This window comes from Haliaeetus albicilla, chromosome 8 (assembly GCF_947461875.1).
Source record: "Haliaeetus albicilla chromosome 8, bHalAlb1.1, whole genome shotgun sequence".
Lineage (NCBI taxonomy): Eukaryota > Metazoa > Chordata > Aves > Accipitriformes > Accipitridae > Haliaeetus > Haliaeetus albicilla.
Window position 1 is genome coordinate 42,572,234 of NC_091490.1, and position 20,356 is coordinate 42,592,589.

The 20,356-nt window shown below is 50.3% G+C and overlaps 2 protein-coding genes across 3 annotated transcripts in view; both read left to right on the top strand.

The window, feature by feature from the left end:
* Window positions 1–6,679, top strand: part of INSR (insulin receptor) — a 62,852-nt gene extending 56,173 nt beyond the window's left edge. For both annotated transcript variants that reach the window (XM_069790358.1, XM_069790357.1), the window contains exon 21: window positions 799–6,679. In XM_069790358.1, coding sequence (XP_069646459.1) covers window positions 799–1,153 — 355 coding nt within the window. In that variant the 3' untranslated portion in view covers window positions 1,154–6,679. The remainder of the gene's footprint in view (window positions 1–798) is intronic.
* A 5,334-nt stretch (window positions 6,680–12,013) lies between these two features.
* The window catches only part of ARHGEF18 (Rho/Rac guanine nucleotide exchange factor 18), a 51,340-nt gene continuing 42,997 nt past the window's right edge, over window positions 12,014–20,356 (top strand). Inside the window, exons 1-3 of the mRNA XM_069790364.1 lie at window positions 12,014–12,153; window positions 18,235–18,371; window positions 18,861–19,360. Of these exons, the coding sequence (XP_069646465.1) occupies window positions 12,078–12,153; window positions 18,235–18,371; window positions 18,861–19,360 (713 nt within the window). The 5' untranslated portion in view covers window positions 12,014–12,077. The remainder of the gene's footprint in view (window positions 12,154–18,234; window positions 18,372–18,860; window positions 19,361–20,356) is intronic.

Sequence of the window (20,356 nt, forward strand, 5' to 3'; positions counted from 1 at the left end):
AGAGTAATTAAAAAAATCCCGTTATTAAGTGTTTAACGTGAGCTAGGGCATTTTCATGGGTGTAAGGAGCCCCTGCTGAAGCAGCGTGCAGCAGTGAGGAGAATGAGTCCTGACTGGAAAATGGAACGCAGATGGTAACTCGCCAATTCTGGTAACCTCTTAACCCAGCCCACTTCTGGCCAAAACAGTACTTCCAGAGTCAAAAAATAAACATGCTTTGTGAGTATCCTTATGAAAAAAGCCTGCTGTCCTGGACATTTGTGTCTCATGGCCAGTCACAAACTCCAGTTTGAAACTTTATTTGTACTTTTAAGTTCTTTCTCCATGGTGTCTGATAACATATGACCTCTTGCCGCAGCCTTTCTTTTGGGTGGGATGTTTACAGGACCTCTGTCCTCTGCACAGTCTCCTATTTTCCTTGAAGTTTTAGGAGCTTTGTTATTTTTCAGGCTGAGCTGAAATTAAAATTGAATGAATTAAAAAATTGTGACCTGGCTATAAGTGCGTGCACACACACACAGAGTATGTGAACCGCAGCCCTGTTTCCTTCAGAAGCCAAGTTAAGAACAATTGAAGGAATTGGAAGGAATTTTTGATCTAGACAGAAATAGAGAAAAAGGAGTGGAGTGTCAGGATCTACAGGCAAATATGGAGACTGGAAAGAGAACAAACAACTGGGCTGGAGTGTCAGAGGAGTAGTGTGTGTGGTCTGACACAGATACCAGTCTTGGTCTGTGCCAGCCCTGCCTACGTGAAACTGTTTCTTCCTACCCCTGACTCTTGTTTGTCCTGATCTAGGCACAGCCTGATGCAGATGTGTTGGCAGTACAACCCTAAAATGCGCCCCACCTTCATCGAGATCATCGAGATGCTGAAGGAGGACTTGCACCCCAGCTTCCACGAGGTCTCGTTCTTCTACAGTGAGGAGAACAAACCTCTGGAAACAGAGGAGTACGAGATGGACTTTGAGAACATGGAGAGCATTCCCCTTGATCCCTCCTCGTACTCTCAGAGGGACAAAGTCCTGGGACGGGACAATGGACCCTCCATGGCTCTCAAGGGGAACTATGAAGAGCACATACCTTACACTCACATGAACGGTGGCAAGAAAAACGGGCGGATTCTCTCCATGCCCAGGTCAAGTCCTTCCTAACGCTTCCTGTTTGGCCCAAGGGTTGTGTCTGCTTTTTTCCCCTCCACAAATCTCAGGACTGTTGTTATTGCTGCCACAGTGTATGACACACATCTACAAACTCTTCAGATTTGTAATCATCTTATGATTAATACTTTTTTTTTTTTGCCAAGTTGACTGGTTGTCAGTGGACTTATCTGTGAACATAAATGGAAGAGGTTTCCATGGCTGCTGTCCCTTCTGTAACCATGGTTTCAAAACAGGAAGCGACCGTGTAAGTTAAACCGAAGGAGGAGCATCCACGTTTGCCAACAAAAGACGTGAAATTTGCTGGTATCTGAGCTACAGCGTTAACGGTGCGGAACAAAACTTCTGCAGGACAAAAGCATTTCCAGTAGAATTCCAGGCTTTCAGGCATACTTTTCACTAGAGCTGAAGGATTCAACACATCAGTCGGACGCGCCAGATCCTCAGATTGACCAATAGCTGCTGCTTTCATACTTTTTAAATGGGTTAAATCCCAGTGGTGCGTGCGTGTGTGTGTGTGTGTGTGCAGTATATATATGTGGGGTGTATATGTATAGCAAAATATACACTTCTTTTTTTTGTACATAAGTTTTGTATGTTCTCACAGAAGCTTTCCTCTTCTCGGAAGTGTGTACTTATCTTTTTTTCCCATTTCCCTGGAGTGACTGAATCCTAAACAGATTATTTTTATACTAAGGACTCTTGGGAGTAGGTTTTCTCTCATTAACAAATGAGGAAAATGTGCTGGGAGCCAAAGGAGCAGAAATCTGAGATTTGTGGGTACTTTCAAGACCAAACGAAGTAGGAGTCCCCTGACCTGAGAATATGGAGTTTTCTGTCCTTACAGCATTAAGTATATATATTGTTTGTTGTAACATATTTAAAAATGTCTTTAGTTTAACTTTTAACTTCATATAAATTATTGACTGTTTATGATCCTTTTTGGGGAGGGGAGAATTTGGGGGATTGTTTGGTCTTAAAGTGGTCCAAAGATTTCAGAATGAACTAATTTTAGCCGATTACCCTTTTAGGAGCTGTGAAGCACATGTTAAGTTTATACTTGACAAGGCTTTATAATACAGTTTCATGATTTATACAATGCAGTCAGCTGGCTCCAGTCGAAGCCCTGAGATAAAGTAGTTGGGACTTCACTTGGTTCTTGGGGGCCGAAGGACACCCAAACATCCCGGTCCGAAGTCCTGCTATTCCTTCACCCCCACGTCCCTTGCTTTGCCTTCTGTGCGCGCTATGCCGCGGAAGCAGCTGGCAAGAGAGGACGAGCAAGAACTCGAACTGAAAAAAGAGACACTAAAGCCAATCTAAAGGGGGGAGGGCACAACGCTCTTCGCTCTGCACGTGAAGCAGAAGCTGAACGTGACTGTGGTTAGCTACCTTCCGCCTGTCTGCTGCTGCTCAGGCGTCTGGCCTTGTGCTGCCTGCAGGCCTTCTGTGTTTTCCCAAGATAACCTGCGCTGTGTCCTGCAGACTTCCCAGGACGCGTGCGTGCGTTAGCCACTGCTTTCAGCTCTTCGGGATGTCAGCTTTTGTCTCCTGGACTGTGCTTTGTTTTGCTGCTGTTTGCCTAAAAGACAGAGCTGATTAGCATAAGATGTTAGAAAATAATTGTGAAACTAAACGTGTCTCGTAGTGATGAGGGAGCGTGCTGGCAGGGAGAAGTGCTAAAGCAAGAAATGAAGATGAGCGAAGTTGCAGCCCCTTGTCATACAGGAGGTGGCCTTAAAAGGGGAGAGAGATGCTCAGTCCTCCGCTTCTCCTCCTGGAGAAGTCCAGGAGCCGGTTTGTGCTCTCTGCCAGGAGAAAACGACGTTCTCCTGACTTGTTTGGAGAGGGGACACCAAGCTGGTGCGTGGCTTTTTATTCCAGCCCGGGCAGTGCTGCTGCTTTCTCCCTGTAACCAAATGAAAGGAGCTGGAGTCGGTAGGGAAGCGCCTCTCCGAGCCCGCTCCCCCCAGCCACGCCGTAGCTAAACTGGTCGGTGCAACATCGGGGGAGGCCGACGGACTCTGTGCACCACCACGAGCTGTCTGGCCTTTGTGCTGGTTGAATCTGGTCGGTTCGGACAAAGGTGGAGGGTGCAGGTGGCTTGCAAAGTTAGATGGAAGATATACAGTCCAGACTTGGGTAAGAACCTTCGATTTCAAAAGGCCTCGTTTACATTTCTTCTGCTTTACAAAGTAGTAACTGTTTAGCAGCTCTATACTACACTGCAGGAAAGAAGACATATTCTCACACTTTTCTAAGGAAGAGAAGTTTTTCTTATTAGAATTTTTTTATTTATTTTAATATATAAAACACTGTAAAAAAAAAAAAAAACAACAAACAATTTGTTTTCTTAAACACACAGAACACGTAAATTTGTATCCGTAAAATCTTGGCAGGTGGATGTGGTGGGATTATTTTTGTCCTGTTCTGGTGCAGTCTACCTCAGTGTTTCTTAAGGATATTTTTAATACTACGCACCTCTAAACCTGTTTAAATATTCTGGTGGATTCTATTGTGGATCAGGGAAAATCAATATCAGCTGATTCCAATACTAGGGACCATTCACCGAAGGGAATGGGTAGCAGAACGGCTTGTCACTGTTTATCGCTAATCTGAGCAGTAGTGACCAAAGGAATCGATTTACAAATTTGGGTCTGATATTCTGATATCATCCTCTTAGTTCTGTTGTGATTAAAAAAAAAAAAAAAAAGAAACAACAAAATAGCCATTCAAATGTTTGGACTTTAGTGAACTAATGACCTAAAAGGAGTAGACTGCTTGCTCCTGGAGCAGTATTTGCCAGCGTGGAGCAGGGACTGTGACCAGCCCTCATTGTTGGAGTTGGATCGGGGTAACTTGGTCACCACCCTTCTTGCTACGCACAGGTAATCCGGAGTCCTGCCGGTAGGATGTGACCTCCTGAAATAAACCTTTCCCAGCATGTCCTTGTTTTGATAACATTTTAAATTGCAGTGATCCTAACTGTGGGAATAGAAGATCTTTCTATAAACAACCATTGGAACCTTGTATTGGGTCTGGCTTTTAAATTTAGTTGATATTGGTTGGCCCTCTGAGTACACATGACTTGCAACACTCAGTTCTCTGAACAAGGGAATACGTGTTTTGCTTTGTGGACAGGCAGTCCATTCACATGGCTCATATTGTCATCTTCACTCTGCACCACACAGAGCAGTTGTTTATACCCAGTACTGTGTGTAAAGATTATTCCAGTCATCCTTTCTACATTGTGCCAAGGGTGAGGAAAGGCGTATGGTACTCGTGGTGAGGACATAATTTTTCCCCCTTTTTAAAAACAAAAAATAACACTAGCGGTTGCCACTCGTGGCTGTTAAAGATTACATGCACTTGACTATAGAATTAGGAAGAAGAAATGAATATCACCCGTAAAGCCCAGCTCTCACTCCTGGAAAATCCTTTACTCTCAGCCCGCAGCTGACACTTTGGTCTCTATTGTTGGAAGATCCTCGCCCTGGGGATGCTGAAGTCCCTCACTTGGATCTCACGGATACCTGTTCGGAGACACCGGGGCTTGCGTACAAGTTGAGATTGCACGTGTTAAACAAAACCTTCTCTACACGAGGTGTTGCAAAGGACTCCTGCCCAGAAAGGCGTTGTGTGCAAGTAGGTGCTGTGCCTTCGTCGGGGGAGCTGCTGCTCTTCACTCCAACGAGCTCCTTGTCAGGGTGAGAATACCTCGGCTGCAGCAGAAGCATGAGCACTCACTGCTGCTGCTGAGGAGGAGGCAGGTGATAGTGCAGGAAAGCAGGTAGAATGGCTGGAGGAGGGCAGCCATGACCGGCAGGTGGGAAGCTCTTTCTTTCCCTGAGGTGGTATTTGTTGGAGGGTTGGGTCCTGCCCTTTGTGGGCAGAGAACTTCCCGCTCGCAGCCCAGGGCAGCAGGACAGACTCTTCAACCTGTTCAGGAGCAGCTGTAGCCTCCTGTGCGCGGTCTGGGGACAGGGAGGGTACCAGCAACCAGCCAGAACTTCACTATCTCAAGAGCTGGTGAAGCAGGAGGTATAAGAAACAGCTTTCTGCACTCTGCTGTGTTTTCACTGAGCAAATGTTTGAAGCGTGAGACTGGAGAGGTTTCTCAGAAGCGTTTGCACGTTAAATTCAATTGCCACTTCCTGAACGCCTCTTGCAAATCTGGTACTTCTCTTGCAGTACAGTGCAGCATCGCAAAGCTTGGCTGCTAGGTTAGAAACATGTCTTTCTTGGCTGCTTGTAAATACTCTATTGTGTTGTAAAATAGAAGAGCTAATAACATAAACTCTGTGCCAGCACTGGGTTGGGAAAGGTGATAGGAACTAGACCACGCTGCAAGGAGGATATTTTCTGTTGATCGTAAAGCAGCTGTGTTGGTATGGAAGAGGCTGCTTTTAGGTTGCTGAAGGGTACTCTTAATTTATGGGTAGTGTATCTCTTTCCTTCTAAATTTGTATTATAGCGATGGGACACTTTGCTTAATTTTAGTATGTTGCATATAATGTTGGTATCTCTTTGGAAAAATCTCAAAAGTCACTTATTGTGTTATTGACCTAACTATGATGAAGGCAACTAGAAGACAGGAGCAAGAAGGGTGCTGTGTCGGTTATTCTTGAGCCTCCGTTTTAGGGGAGGGAGAGAGGCAATCAAGTTCCCTCTTGACGTCGCTGCGATACGAGGACGGACCCTGAGGTACTCCGGGCCCTTCACTGCGAGCAGCGATTCCTGATACTGAGACTGGAACCTTGTTTTACAAGTCAGAAAGTAAAATATCTTTGTGCCATAAATACCTTACTCTCAAGGCTGTGCTAGGTGCTCCCGTGATCCATGTGAGATCGGTTCAGAGCCTGGAGTGAGCAAGAAACTGCAGATAAACCCTCCGATCCTCTCGCAGTGTCCCAGCCTCCCTCGAAGCTGCCCACCGCCGTGGGGAGACGCGCAGGCATGGCCACGGCAGGAACCCCTTCACCTCCGCCAAACAGCCGATGCCCCTCGTAGTTTTCTGGTGCGCGTGGTCCAGGGAGAGGAGCTGTTGAATGGATTGGAATCAAGAAATGGTTACTTCAGAAATACATGAAATTCAAAATAAGATTAGTTTGGTATTTGTATGAACTTAATTGAATTTGGCCTTTTTATTACCTTCTGCTTGGCTCTGCGTTAACTCTGCTTGGATTCTGTATGTGAATGTTGGTGTAAGAGCATTAACATGTTCAACCTGTTCTGTTCCGGCTTGCCTTGTTACGAGCATCACAAGAGTGAAGCCTATCATACAATTGACTTTTGGAGGAACCTGACTGTTCAAAAGCAATTCTAAAGCTACCGTTTTTAGCAAATCTGCTGTCATTAAATGTGTATTTCTTTTTAAAATGAAATTGCTTGTCCTTCTCGGAAGTAAGCACTTATTCTTGCAGTTTCAGCAAATTAACTGCAGCACAATGCAAGCTATAAGGGGACAGGTAGAGAAATGACTTTTTAAATATTGTATAATAAAGTTGGTATTAACTCCTACAGTGGTGTTATTTTTTTGCCAACAGATTTGCAATCGGCAAGAAACTATGTTTGCGGTAGTCGTATTTTGTTCCAAGTCCAGTGTTCCAACCGATGGTACTAAATAGTTTCTTTTTCTCAGTCCAGAAAAAGTCCCTGTGGGAGCAGGGTCCGGCCGGCTGGGAGGACCTGGGATAGTTCTGGCAACTAAAGAGGAACCATCCGCGGAGTTTAAATGTGGGCACAGATGCGCTCGCTTAGCTGAGTCCCAGCCCCTCTTCAGTCCCAGCGTCACCAGTAAAGCTTGAGCTCAGGACTAATTACCTAAGAGACCGGAGCTGGACTTGATACCTACCAAAGCGCTTCTGTTAATCCAGATTCTCCCAGCAGCATCCGGCAATGCTTCCGCCATCTTAGTTCCCAAATACTTCTCCCATAGCCGAGTCCCGTGAAAACTGGCTGAGGGAGAATTTTAGAAAAGCCACTTCTAAATCTGAAAAGATAGAATGTTATTTAAAAAGGAAAAGCGTTTCCTTTTGCTTTAGTTTGGGGAATTTTTTTTTATTCTTGGAGTATCAACACTGGTTTGTGTTTGAGGACCTGCATGGATGGGGGTACTGGACATCGGCTTTATCAAACACAGCCAAAAAGCAAATGCTTTCTGCTTGCGCTTAAATAAACTAAAGGCAGTTTCAGTTACGTGTTAAGCAATGTTCTGTGAAGTCTTTTTTTTTTTTCTTTTTTTTCTGTTTAATCTTGCTGCTCCCACCTTTCTCTCTGCATATCTAAGGTTCCAGAATACAAATAGTATTGCAGATACCTCTTGTTTGAAATAAAGGATCCAATGTGCCATGATTTTTTTTAAAAAAGGAAGAAAAACCTTGCCCCTTGATTTATTTTTTTCAATGTTTTCTTATATGAGCCAAGCAGTAACATGTACAGAAAATACCTTTGAATATTAAGGAAAAAAAAAAAAATCTTGCTGTGTGTCAGAATATTGAACAATTAACTGTTTATATTAAAATTCTGAATAAATTATCCAAGAATAACTCTGTTCATTTTGTGTCTGCTGTCTGTGCAGCACTGAATGCTGCTTTACCACAGAGAAAGCACTAAATTTGTATCTTGGACTAAGCAATACTTTCAGTTGCAAAATGAATGGTGTTAAGAAAAAAAAAAAAACCAATCTGCCAATTATAGGCTTGTGGTCTGAAGCCAGTTTAACTCCTCTGCCTGCTGGCTTGGGCGATCCACGCTGGGCTGTGTCCTCACCGTGGGGTTCTCGGCAGCCTGATGCCATCGGGTAAACATTGGTAAAGGGATTCCTTCTGCCTGAAACAGCAAGAGCTGCTTCTCTGCAATATAATTCTGTTATTTCCACGTGCACGGACCCAGGCCTCCCTCCCTGTAGGCAGTTTTTAAAAAAAAATTAAAAGTCTGAGGATCTGCTTCATCCCTGTCCTGCAGCTGAGCAGCTGTAACCAGGCTTGCACTGGGAACCGTCTCGCCATCTGCTGTGCAGCCGGCTACTCTGGAATTGTAAAATCTTTCTAACTTAAATGTTTTGTTTCACCAGAGGCGAGATTTCCTTCCCAATCAGCCGCACCAACAAGGTGGGGGAACTGACCGTTGCTATTTTTCCTCTCGCTGTATTTAGCCGCTCGGTTAAGATATCCTGCTTTCCTTCCATTCAGCAAAATCGGTCAGCGTTGCGCTGTTCCTCGTAGCCTTGGGGTTGCCACTGGCCGTGTCTGCAGGAGCAGCCCCTTCCCCAGCCACGTCGTGCGCAGGAGCTGCTGCCCATGGAGGCTCCTTGCAGGGGCTGACGGCTGGGCAGGATGGTGTAGCAATGCAGCTGGTGGAATTAATAGTTTTGGCTTAATATTTTCTCCTTCCCCATGGCTCTGGTGCAGCCACAGCACGATTTGCCCAGCGCGCCGGCTGACAGCCTGCGCTGTAGCCCTGGCTCTTCACACCTCCGTCCTGGCGATTGATGGTCTTTCCCTGCCCGACCTGTACATGGTACCGTGCGGTTCGGGGCTGGTTTTGGACCCGCGTGGAGCTCTGCTCTCCAGCCTGCCCCTCGGGAGGACCCAGGGACGTCATCTGACACTCATACGATGAATTGCTATAAAAGCGAGCAGCGTGATTTTCTTTTTGCAAAAAGCGCTGCTTTTTCAGAGGGGTCGAGGTGAATCCTCGCCGCACTCCTCGCCTCTAGCCCTGCCAAATTCCAGTAACTGTTTCTTCAGCCACCTCAGCCCAGGGCTGGGAGGGAGATGGTGCTCCTGGCTGAACAGAAAGCGTGCAGTGCTGATGCCACCTAGTGCCTCTGAACATGGGACTGGACAAGGCAAGTGGAGCTGGCCCTGCTCTGCCCGCCGCCCCAAGGCTGTTTTTGGGCACACCAAGGAGCTCAGCTGGACTTCAGCCCTTTTTTAAGCCCATCTGGAGTCCTCTTACGATGGGAGGGATGAGATACAAACTAGAATTTTAAGATGTTTTGGATTTGCCTCTTCTGGCACATGCTTGCTCTCTGGGGATCCTAAAATGCAAAATTAAGCAAAGCCACAAAACTTGAACTTGCTGTCGTGGGAGGTTTGCTGCCTGCTGGGCTCTCTGGGATGCTGTGGAGAGGCTGCTGAGGCTCGGTCAGCCCTCGTGCCATCATCCCTCATTGCTCTTTCAGGCTGCCTCCACGGCTTCGCTTCAGTAACCCTCAAACCATGTCAGGCACCAGGCAGGAGGAGAAAAATCTCGCCCTCATTCGAGCTGGGGACAACTCACCAGCCCGTCAGCTGGAGCAGCTGCCTGGTATTTAGGAGCAGCCCCGATCTCTGATACTAATCGAGCTCTCGTGGACTTCAGAGAAATTAAACCTTAATTCCTCTTTGCTCTTGTGGTTTCCTGGAGCACAGGGTAATTGCTATTCCAAGTGCTGCCAAAGCTGCGGTCTCTGAGTAATTGGAGTGTGAGTGGATCTTGTTCTGATTAGAGCTTGGCCGGGGTTGGCGTGTGCTCGGGGCAGAGGGATGAGGCGCGTGCGCTCATCAGCCCACGGGGCTTGTTGGGAAGGAGTGAATGGCTGTGCCGAAAACCCAAACCTGGGCCATGCCGGGGGCTCTGCCTGCCAGATCGCACATGGCAAGGGCTGGGCAGAGGGATCACCCTGCTTGCTTTGGGGCTGAAGTGCCTGTCTCTCACCTGCGCAGATGAATATGGCCAGCACAGGCATTTCTGTGCTTTGCTATCACTTCACCCCGTGTAAGACTGAGACCTGGTGGGCTTCAGCATCTCTGTTGCTGCCCAAAGTCAGACCACGACAGCGAAGACAAAGGACTCGATAACAGGAGCCCTGTGTGACGCCTCGCTGTCCCTGGCAGGAGGCTAACGAGCAATGGTGCAATGAGCCCGTGGGCGCAGCCCGTGTGTACCAGGCTCTCATGGCACAAACCAAGCGGTTTTTCTCTGAACGGAACAGGAAACAGTTTGCGGCAGTTTCTGTCCTCGCAGCCATCTCTCGTTCAGCAGCTCTCCGGGCCCCTGCACCAGGCACTTTGGGGTGCACGACAATCCAGGTGACTCTGCTGGATTCTCCCAGAGCCCCGACCCCCGCTAGGGTGGGAACGAGCGCCGGGGCAGCACCGGGGCCGCTGTCGAAGGAACTGCGGCATGGGAGAAGCGGGTTTGTTTGTGCCATCGGAAAGGGGAAGCGGTGAGGTGGATGAGCCAGAGGCCCTCGTGAGCAAACTGGCCGCACAGCTGCTTCTTCCCCGATGAGTCTCCGCTTCTTGCTTTGCTCCAGCAGCTGGAGAAGAAGCCAGAGCTATCAGGTGCAACCGTGCACAGGGAACCCACCTCAGAGATGCCTCCAGCCCTCCGGGTAAGTCGCTCTCTGCATGAGCTCCATCCCACGACAACGGGGTTGCCGCTCATCTTCCTCAAGGCTTTGGGAGGAAGCAGCTTATCTTGAAGCCAAAAGTCCAAGTGCTGGGTTTCATTCAGCCTCCCCCCTGCACGCACTTGAAGGCAAAACATGGGCTGGGGAGCCTCCAGCCTACAAGGAGCTTCACGCTGCTGCAAGTGAAGAGGAGGAGATGTGGTCAGGGTTTAACCCACAGTGTGTCCCGTGGCCGGCTCTGGGGTGGCCGAACACCCTGTGGGTGCTGCTCTTGGCTCCTGCTGCTGCTGTGCCGCAGCTGAAGGTTTGCAAGGACACCTTGGCACTGCCCACGGCTGGGTTTGGGCAGGACACAAGAGGGGTCTGCGCCTGAGTCCCCCGAATCCCCCTCCAAACTGTCCACTCCAGGGCTGGGCCCCCGTGTTATCAGGGAGATCAAAGCAGAGGGGATGTGGGGAGGGTTGCGCTGGGCAGATGATGCTTTGAGGTTTGTGGCCAGGCGAGGAAAATGCTCTTCACCACTTGCCTTTGCAAAACACCAGCCTAGAGTGGGCTCTGTGCCGTGGAAGTGCCTGTGGCCGTTCCCAAAGTGGCTGGGCTCTGCTCAGCGAGGCCACAAGAGTGAGCCGAACAGTGGACAGAAGGTTTGGTCTGGCCCAGGAGCCCAGCAGCCGCACAGGGGTAAAACGGCTTCTTCAGCCTAATCGAGGGGTTGGGAGCAAAGTTTGGAGCTAGTCTGAGCTGTGGGGCTGGTGCCGATCAGGAGCAGTGGGCTTGGAGACCTCGGGATGGGGAGTTTAGTCTCTTGGGGCATTTTGGAGATAGCTGAGATAGCTCCCACCTGCCTCCCTATGTGGAAGAGCTGAGAAGGGCTTGGAGAAAGGTCCTTGCCAGGGGATGGGGACTTGCTGTGAGCTACAAGATGATGCTGATGTTGTGGACGAACAGGGTCTCGCTCTTTCCCTTGCAGAGGCTCTGTCATGGCACTTGAAAACAATGCCAAAGGTGCAAATATCAAGCCTGTGGTCTTAACTCTTACTTTGCGTTGAAGGTGAAGGTGACTCTTGCCCAGGTGAAGGTTCTGCCCCTGCAGAACTGCCTTAAAGGTGATGGTTTGCCAGGCTGACAGCTGATAGTCATGAATGGAGCAGGGAGGTGTTGGCAGAGAGGGGAAGGGGGTTGTGGTGAGTTAACAGCTTGTTTTCTGTTTCTATCTGCAAGCCTCGAGCAATGTTCAGGGGCTGTGTGTGCTCCAGGGCCACTAAAGCCCGAGCCCCGCTGTAGGAAGTCACTGACCCGTCACGCAGGTGGGAACGCCAGAGACCAGGAATTTCTCTCTGGCTACAGCTTCCATCAGCTGATACTTCTGACAAAACACTTGGCTTCTCCACTCCCCCCTTGGCAGCCCCTGGGCTGCAGCCTGCAGTGCTGCCTTAGACCGCACTGAGCTCTGCCGTGCTCCGTGCTGTTGTCTCCTGCTTGGGGTTATACCTTGCACAGGGCTCAGAGGGCTCCCAAATGTCAGACTCGCTGCTCAACCACTCCTGGCCATCGTTTTCGAAGCGCTGGAAGAAGAGATGGTCCTTTAAGCGAGGTAATGGCCTTATGTGCGGGGAAAGAGGTCTGAGCCATGTGTCGGGAGCTGGGCTGCTGCAGAGCGGTCGGGAGAGCCTGTCCCGGACGAGCAGGTAGCAAAGAGCGCTGGGGTCCTCGGGCAGGGCTTGGTGTTGGGTGCACCCCGCTCCTCTCTGCAGGGAACACTGCCTAAGTTTCAGATAACGCTTTTCCTTCCCTTTTGTCTTCTTTTCAAGGCACATAAATGCTTTTAGGAGCTGGGTAATGGGTTAAATATCAGCCTTCTGGTTTTGTAATAAATTTGTTTCGTTGCTGCCAGTGAGCTGGAGGTCCCGGCGTTTGCAGACAGCTGTCTCTGCACGGCTGCCTGGCGAGGGCTGAGCCTTATGTTGAGAGTTTGGTGTTTGAGCAGATGCTGCAGAAAAGATTCCTCCAGTCTTTTTGAGTGGGCTGACGAGCAGACCCCCTGTGTTCGGAGCACAGTCTGAGCCATGGTGGTTTGTGTGGCACTGGCTGGGCTTCACAGTGTCCGACAGCAGGGATGGGAAATGCCAGCAATGGTGTGAACTGGCCTCATTCCTGCATGCAGTGCCGTGACTTGGAAAGAGGGACGCGAGAGCCCCGGGAAGCAGGACGTTTGCAGTCCCGGAGGAGCTGGACATTGGTGTCCTCGCCTGCAAACATTGTCTTCAGGCTGATGCTTTGGGTACCTTTATCTGTGGCATTGCAGCTCTTGATACTCTTTCTCCCTCCTTATTCTCCTGCCTCCCAGTTCTCTTCTGATGTGGATGTGCAGGAGACCAAGATCCAAACCGAATGGTCAAAGGAAGGTTAATTCAGAGAAGGAGGCAGGGTCATGCAGGCTCTGATTTGTGGTGAGCCCCGAGCAGCTCCCCCAAGCCCTGGCTAAGACACCCCACTCCAACCTCCCCAGTGCTGTGCCAGCTGGGGCAGTCATGGGCTCACTGGGAAGGCTCAGGTGGGCTAATTTCTATAAGAAATAAATCTGCCTCACAGTGCTTGCAAGCACTGACTGCTTTGGAGAGTGTCTCGGTAGAGCCCTCTCCCCCCAGGATGTGCTTGCAGAGCAATTTGTCCCACTGGGGCTTGTGCTGTTAGCATAAAACTTTCGGGTCTCGCTCAGCTCCTCTCCTGGCACTAGCTTTCTGCACCGTGGCACTCACTGGTCCACGTGGGACCTTCCCTCAGCACCCAGCAGAGTCACTGGAGGAAGAAGCCGCACAGCGACTCTTTCTCGTGACTGGGAGAGTATCAGAGGGGCTGCAAATCCCCCTCAGGCCCCCCGAGACCCTTCGGCTGAGAGTGAGCTGAGGACTGTGCTGGCTCCCCACTCTCCTGGCCCTTCATGCCCAAAACCCAGGCCCCAAACGCAGTGATAAGACAGCAGCTCGCTGTACAGTATGTTACAGTGTTGGACAGCTTATCTTCTCCCCTCCTCCAGCCTGGGCCGCATGAGCCAATCCCCACCGCTGCCAACGGCCGATGATGTGGGGCCCAGACCAGGCGAAGGACTGCACTTCATCCGATTTTGGCACAGCGAGTTTAGCACTTGCTTTACAGAGGTTTTTACCCTATAGCTCTGGACATCCTGCACAGCGGTACATAAAGGGCAGCTGGTGCAGGGCCAGCAGGGCAGGAGCCAGGAGGAGACAGAATAATTTTTGTTTCTCGTCTGTGATGGTCTCTGTAGTTTCCCAACAATTTCTACCCCATTGCTGGGAAATGCCCAGACACTCTGGTCTTTCCTTCCTCCTGGGATTGTTTCATGTAGCAGAACTGACCGGTGCCTTTGTCCCGCTGCGTTTGGTGTGACCTTTCCCCAGTGAAAACGCAGAGGGTGTTTGATGCTTGGAGGATGTGATCTGCATGGCGAGAGCTCACATCCGTGTTTCCTCTGACATTTCCCCTGCCAGCGCCAGCTTGGCTCCAGGGTCACTCGGGGACCTGAGGCATCCTGCGCCGAGCAGCGGAGCAGGCAGGTGAGGACGGGCCGCTGCTGGCAGAGCTTGTTCCAGCGCTGGCTGCTCTGGTGCTGTCTCCCACCGTGATGCTTGCGGCTGTGTCTCCAGCGACTGGCTCATCCAAGGGAAATCAGCAGAGGCAGTTGCAGGAGGGAGGTTTTGTCTGTAGGTCTGAATTGGAAGTATTAAAATCTTTGTTAGGCTCCCAATGGCCTTGCATGCAGTTACAGCAGCATGGAGTTTTATTCCTCGGGACAAACCAGCTCTGCTGGCTGGTCCCACTGTCCCCATGGCATCAAAACCCCCAAGACTTTCCCAGGCTGTCACATGCAGTGAACGCTGTCACTACTTCCTTCCTCCCCACGCAGAAGCCCAGAGTCGTCATGTTTTGCCTGCCGGGAAGCTCCGGCAAAGTGCAGCAGAGCCCCACTCGTGTGCCGGGACCTGCCTGTCCCAGCCAGCGACACTTCCTCCCCGGCTCTGCCCTGGGAATTCCTCTGATGAGGCTGCTCCCTGCAGCAATAACCTTTTATGGTTCCCGGCCAGAAGCGAATTAAGCAACTGCAATACCTAATCTGCTTAATGTTCTCCTAAAGCAAACAGTGTACGTTCTTGAAAGTGTCATTTTGTCATCCCGTCTTCAGCTTCAGCTGCGTAGAGGTGAATGCTGCTGTCTGCCAGTGCCTAGGGAGCCAAGATGCTCCATCCCCTTACCACCATGCTGCAGGTAGACGGTGCATGGGTCCTTCCAAACAGGCTTGAGCACGGAGTCCTGGAGACTCCAGGGGCTCCAGCGTTTGCCATACTTGCTGGTATGATGGGTCCGTGCAAACCTTGTGAAGTTCAACAAGGCCAAGTGCAAGGTCTTGCACGTGGGTCGGGGCAACCCCAAGCACAGATACAGGCTGGGTGATGAGTGGATTGAGAGAAGCCATTAGGAGAATGAGTTGGGGGTGTTGGTTGACGAGGAGGTCAACATGACCTGGCAATGTCCGTTTGCAGCCCAGAAAGCCAACCGTATCCTGGGCTCCATCAAAAGAAGCGTGACCAGCAGGGAGGTGATTCTCCCCCTCTACTCCTCTCTCGCGAGACCCCACCTGCAGTACTGCGTTCAGTGCTGGGGCCTCCAACGTAAGGACATGGACCTGTTGGAGTGAGTCCAGAAGAGGGCCATGAAGATGATCAGAGGGCTGGAGCACCTCACCTATGAAGACAGGCTGAGAGAGTTGGGGTTGTTCAGCCTGGAGAAGAGAAGACTCCAGGGAGACCTTAGAGCAGCCTTCCAGTACCTAAAGGGGCTTACAAGAAAGCCAGAGAGAGACTTTTTACAAGGGCATGTAGTGATAGGACAAGGGGTAATGGCTTTAAACTGAAAGAGGGTAGATTTAGATTAGATGTAAGGAAGAAGTTCTTTGCTATGAGGGTGGTGGGACAGTGGAACAGGTTGCCCAGAGAAGTTGTGGATGCCCCATCCCTGGCAGTGTTCAAGGCCAGGATGGCTGCGGCTTTGAGCAACCTGGTCTAGTGGAAGGTGTCCCTGCCCATGGCAGGGGGGTTGGAACTAGATGATCTTTGAGGTCCCTTCCAACCCAAACCATTCTGTGATTCTATGATATATGGATGACCACCTCGATCATGGATATAGGGATGTTCACAGCCCCCCAGATGTGCCTTCCTCCCGTGTGTACTCCATGCTGGTCCTTCCTTGCTCATCATGCCACAAACTGATGCCTGAAAGCAGTTTTTCCCCATGAGCCCCTCCAGCAGCCCCCCTTGCCCAAGTGTCCAAACAGCTCGGCTCTATACACAGTGCCAGCCCAGCAGCAACCGACGGAGGCGTTGGATGTGGGGAGCCCCAAATTGTCGTGTCTGGTGCTCACACATTGCCTAAAATGGTCTCCCCATTGCTGTAGCCCCGTGCGCGCCACGTGCTGCTGCCTAACAGCCACTGCTGCTGAGCTCACCGGCAGCTGGCTGCAAACCTGATTTATCGCGCGTTGAATGGGAGCATCTGAAGTCTCCGAGGAGGATAAAAGTCGTTTGGTGGGCCTGGAGGGGGTCTGTTGACTGCAGCCTATTTCTTGGCCAAATCCTGAGCCCTGCGTGGCACAGGCAGAGCACAGGGAATATTTTCCAGGCCTCCGAGGAGCTGACTCTGTTCCAGGGGTCCACTTGAGAGCTGCAGGTTGGAGGCTGGTGCAGGCCCAGCGTAGCCTTGGCAGAACGGCCGGACTCTGCTTGGGAGGAAAAAAACTCTTTGTTTTAGCTAAACCTGCAGGTCAGGGCTCTGGCCTCTGTCAGGCCACAGCGCTTGTCAGCTCCTGCGGTTACATCCCTGACGCCTCTCCGGGCTTTGCCGCTTTCTCTGCAGGTAGTTCGCTGCTGCAAGGGATGGCGAGAGCAGGGAATGTCTTTTTCTTTCCTTCCTTGGACTTGTAAGAGGGGAAGATTTTGTTCTTGTCCCCCTGGGACCCTCCCCACCACCTTCTTGCTCCCCTTGAGTCCGTTCTACTTTAGCCTTCATCCCAGCCCTGTTTTGGGGGTTCAGTGGCTTTTACTGCCCACTGACATCTTTGGCTGCTGTTTCCTACAAGCTCATGCCAAAACCTGCCCTGGTTCAAATGTGTATTCACTTCAAAATGTTGATTTTTGATTGCAAGCTGGAGAGAGGCAATCCAGGTGCATCTGAGGAAAGCAAAAGGTGATGTTCAATAGCTCACTAAACTTCTGCCGGTTTTACAGACAGAGCATTATAGATGTAGCTCAAGGACATCCTGGGCAGCAATTTGTCTATTAATTAAAAATGTCTTGTGAAATAAATTCTACACCCTTGCTAGAGAGCCTGTTCCAAATTTTCCATGCTCTTATAGTTAGAAAACCTTTAATTAAAATAGTGCCTTCACAGAGTGTTTTCTTTCCCTATTATTTATAGACCCTCACTTGAAATTATCACACACATTTAAACACACCAAACACTCCTTAAAACAGAAAATCTGGCATCTGCAGTGTGCAGCGGGATCCAAGGAACAAACATCCAAACTCTCCCTCACGTTTGCTGCCTTTTTCTACTTGGCACCACACAATTTCTGGCTGCATTGTGTAGCATTAAAACCCACAGCAGGATGCAAGGTTTCCAAGAGTGTGTTTTTTAACAATATCTTCCTCATATTAATGTTTTCATACTTGGCTTTCCTGGAGTATGATGGGTTTCTAGCAGTTTCTTGCCGTTTTTCCCACTGGATAGATATGGCCATTTACAGTCTCTTGCTATTGTTCTCTGCATCTTCAGAGATCCACCACGGTGCTTCGGCCAACAGCCTGGCTATTTTCCATTTGCCTCAGCTGTATATATCTCGAAGGAATAAAAGGCCTCCGTGAGTCATGCGATGGTTTAGAGATCGTGGCTAACGTTTACAGTGTGTCTCGTTACATAGGAATGTGCTTCAGTCAGCTGGACGATCTATTGTACCATGATACACATCCAGATCTTGTTGTTGTTTCTCAATGAGTTATCAGATGCTGTACACACACTCAGGTTCACACTTGCTTCTCTCTCCTGCGTGGGGAAAATCCACATGAGTGAGCCGGCACCAGGAGAATTATGCGCTCCTGCTATTGCTCTGCATATTCAGTGTTGTCTGGAGTCACTAATGTGCTTCTAATTTGCCCTCCCAGTGTCATCCTTTATTCCTTACGGATGAAAACAAAATTACTGTCAGTATTTTTATTCATAGATTTCTGCTTTAAAGGTCCATAATGTCAGTAACAGCCATCAAAATGTGCTTAACTCTTCTGTTTTACTGTGGAAACAGCCTCTGCAGCATAGGACATCCTATGGAAGTCTGGCCGGGACAGTTCAAGCCTGGTCTCTGCCCTTGCATATGCTGTGGCTTGAGGGATGAAGTTTCTGCTGTTAGGGGATCCCTGCACCAGGTTCCCAGAGGATCAAGACTGCTGAGGTCCTGAGACTGCCTGGCAGTGCCTGTCTGCAAGGGGAGATGGAGCAGAGGGCCACGTGGAGCATTTCGGTGCTGCCTAATGTCACCTGTCTGTGTGTGGCTGATTTTACATCCCTCCTAGCCATCTGGTTACCTGCCGTGACCTCCTCTGTCTTGCAGGGTCCGACTGCAAGCCATGCTTACGGGAATTCACTGACCACAGCACCCCTGCTTTGGAGTATCCCAACCCCAAAAGCTTCCTCCCATCCCTGATTGCTGAGGATGACACCTTCTGCACCAGCATGGCTGAACAAAAGGCAAGTGTCCTCTTTCCTTCCACCACCACCATGCGAGGCAGGAGCCCGGGTCAGCAAACTGGGTGGTCAGCACCATATTCAGAGGGGTCCGTGGTGGAATAAGAATGGGGGAAATGGGTACTGATCCAGACTACCAAGAAATACAAGGTTATATTGCTTCTGCTGCTGGGAAAAATCATACCTATGTGCTTTATATTGGCATTAGGGGGAATAAGGCAGAGAGAGATCTCGGGGACTGGAGGAAGCCAAGCTGGTGGGGCTGGGGCAGGTCTGGCTGCGAGGTGTGGTAGGAGAGTGCTACTATTAGAAAGCCTGGTTTGAGAAACCCAGCTGCAGGCCTGGCCCTGCTAGCAGCGGTGGGCTGTTTGCCATGAGAAAGGAAAGAAAAGCACCTCCAGCTCTGCACAGGAGGTGTCCTGTCGCAGGATGGGTGCAAGGCTCTCAGATGGGATTTGTGTGCTCAGGCTAAAGCGGTCGCTGCCTTTGCAGGAGGACTCATCTTCTACAGAGCTGGATGTCCCAGCAGCAGACTTGCACAGCAGCACAGAGGATCTCCTCTCAGACTCTGCTCTCCATGGCACGGAGTATTACAGAGATCTGGGACTCCTGAGCCCGCCAGTTGCCAAAACAGCACCAGAGACGGCAGCGCAGCCAGAACAAGCAGCCCAGGCTGTGTCTGCCATTTGCTTATTGGAAGAGAGACCAGGGGCTCTGAGCAAAATGTCTGTGGATGTTGCTTTTTCCAATCCCGTTTCCTGCTCGGTACGTTACGGCGAGGCTGACTGCCGCTTTCTGAACAAAGGCCACATTTGCTCCTGTGCAGCGGTGCCAGAAGATGGTACCAGCACTTCCGAGTGTCCTGCAGAGGCAGACAAAGAGCTGGACCTGCAGAAGGCCAAGGAGTCCTTCCCCACACTGGTGAGATCTATGTCTACCTCTCGGAGGCACAGCTGGGAGAGCCCTTTATCACCTGTGGACTGCAAGCGCAGGTACAGCAGGACTTTGAGCAATATTTGATATATACGGTACAATGATGCTGCGTGAGGCTGGAGTGATCACACTGCCCTGAGCTGTAGCTGCTGCTGGGTGGTCTCCCTCACTTGTCAGCATTTGCCAAAGCAGCTGGACGCCTACTGCTCATGTTGGGTGGGATGTGGAGGAACAGATGCTAGGGCAGCAAGAGGCTTTAATGTCTCCTTGGCAGTAGGAAGACCCTCTTTTCCCAGTCTTGGGACCGGGAAGAGGATCTCTCATCTGGGAGAGCTCATTTCTGTCTGGAGGGAACCTTGAACAGCATCAGCTGCCCTGATGGCCTCCATCCTTTGGCTCAAAGGGAACTTTGCCCACCTCAGAGGGATTAAGGGAGCTCTGTCAAATCCTTTTTCTTCTTATCTGTGAGTCAGCTTGGTGGGGCCTGTGCCTGCAATTGCCGCCGTGTCATCTAGCCCTCTGTCCTCCACGTGGCTGCCGAGGAGAGTGTATTTTGTAGCACGATGCTGAGCTCTGGCTGGGAACGGTTTCCAGACCGGGCATTACTGCCATCCTGTGCTCCTGCCACATGAATGCCTCGGGCTCCAGGTTCCTACACGCATGCTCTCCCTGCTGACAAATGTATTGATCTCCCAGATGACTGGGAGTTAGGTGGAAGCCAGCAAGGACTATTTTTATCTCTCCTCCTTATAAGGTACCCTAAAATTATCTCACCCTGAAATCTTGGCAGTTCTTTATCAAGCTCAGACTTCAGTTCTCAGACCTATTGTTGCTCCATGTGCCGTGGATCATTCACAGTTTATGCTGTGTAACAGGCACATGAGCAACAGCGGCACAGAGCGGCTGTCAGTGTCAGGGACTTGTTCGGTCCCCTCGCTGGGTGATTAAGCATGTGTGAGCACGGGGCCAGGGAAGGGGAATATGCCCCTCTGTCCCCTAAGCAAATGCTTCCTGAAGCCTGTCTCTGGCAGCAGGAATGAAGTGACAGTGATCTG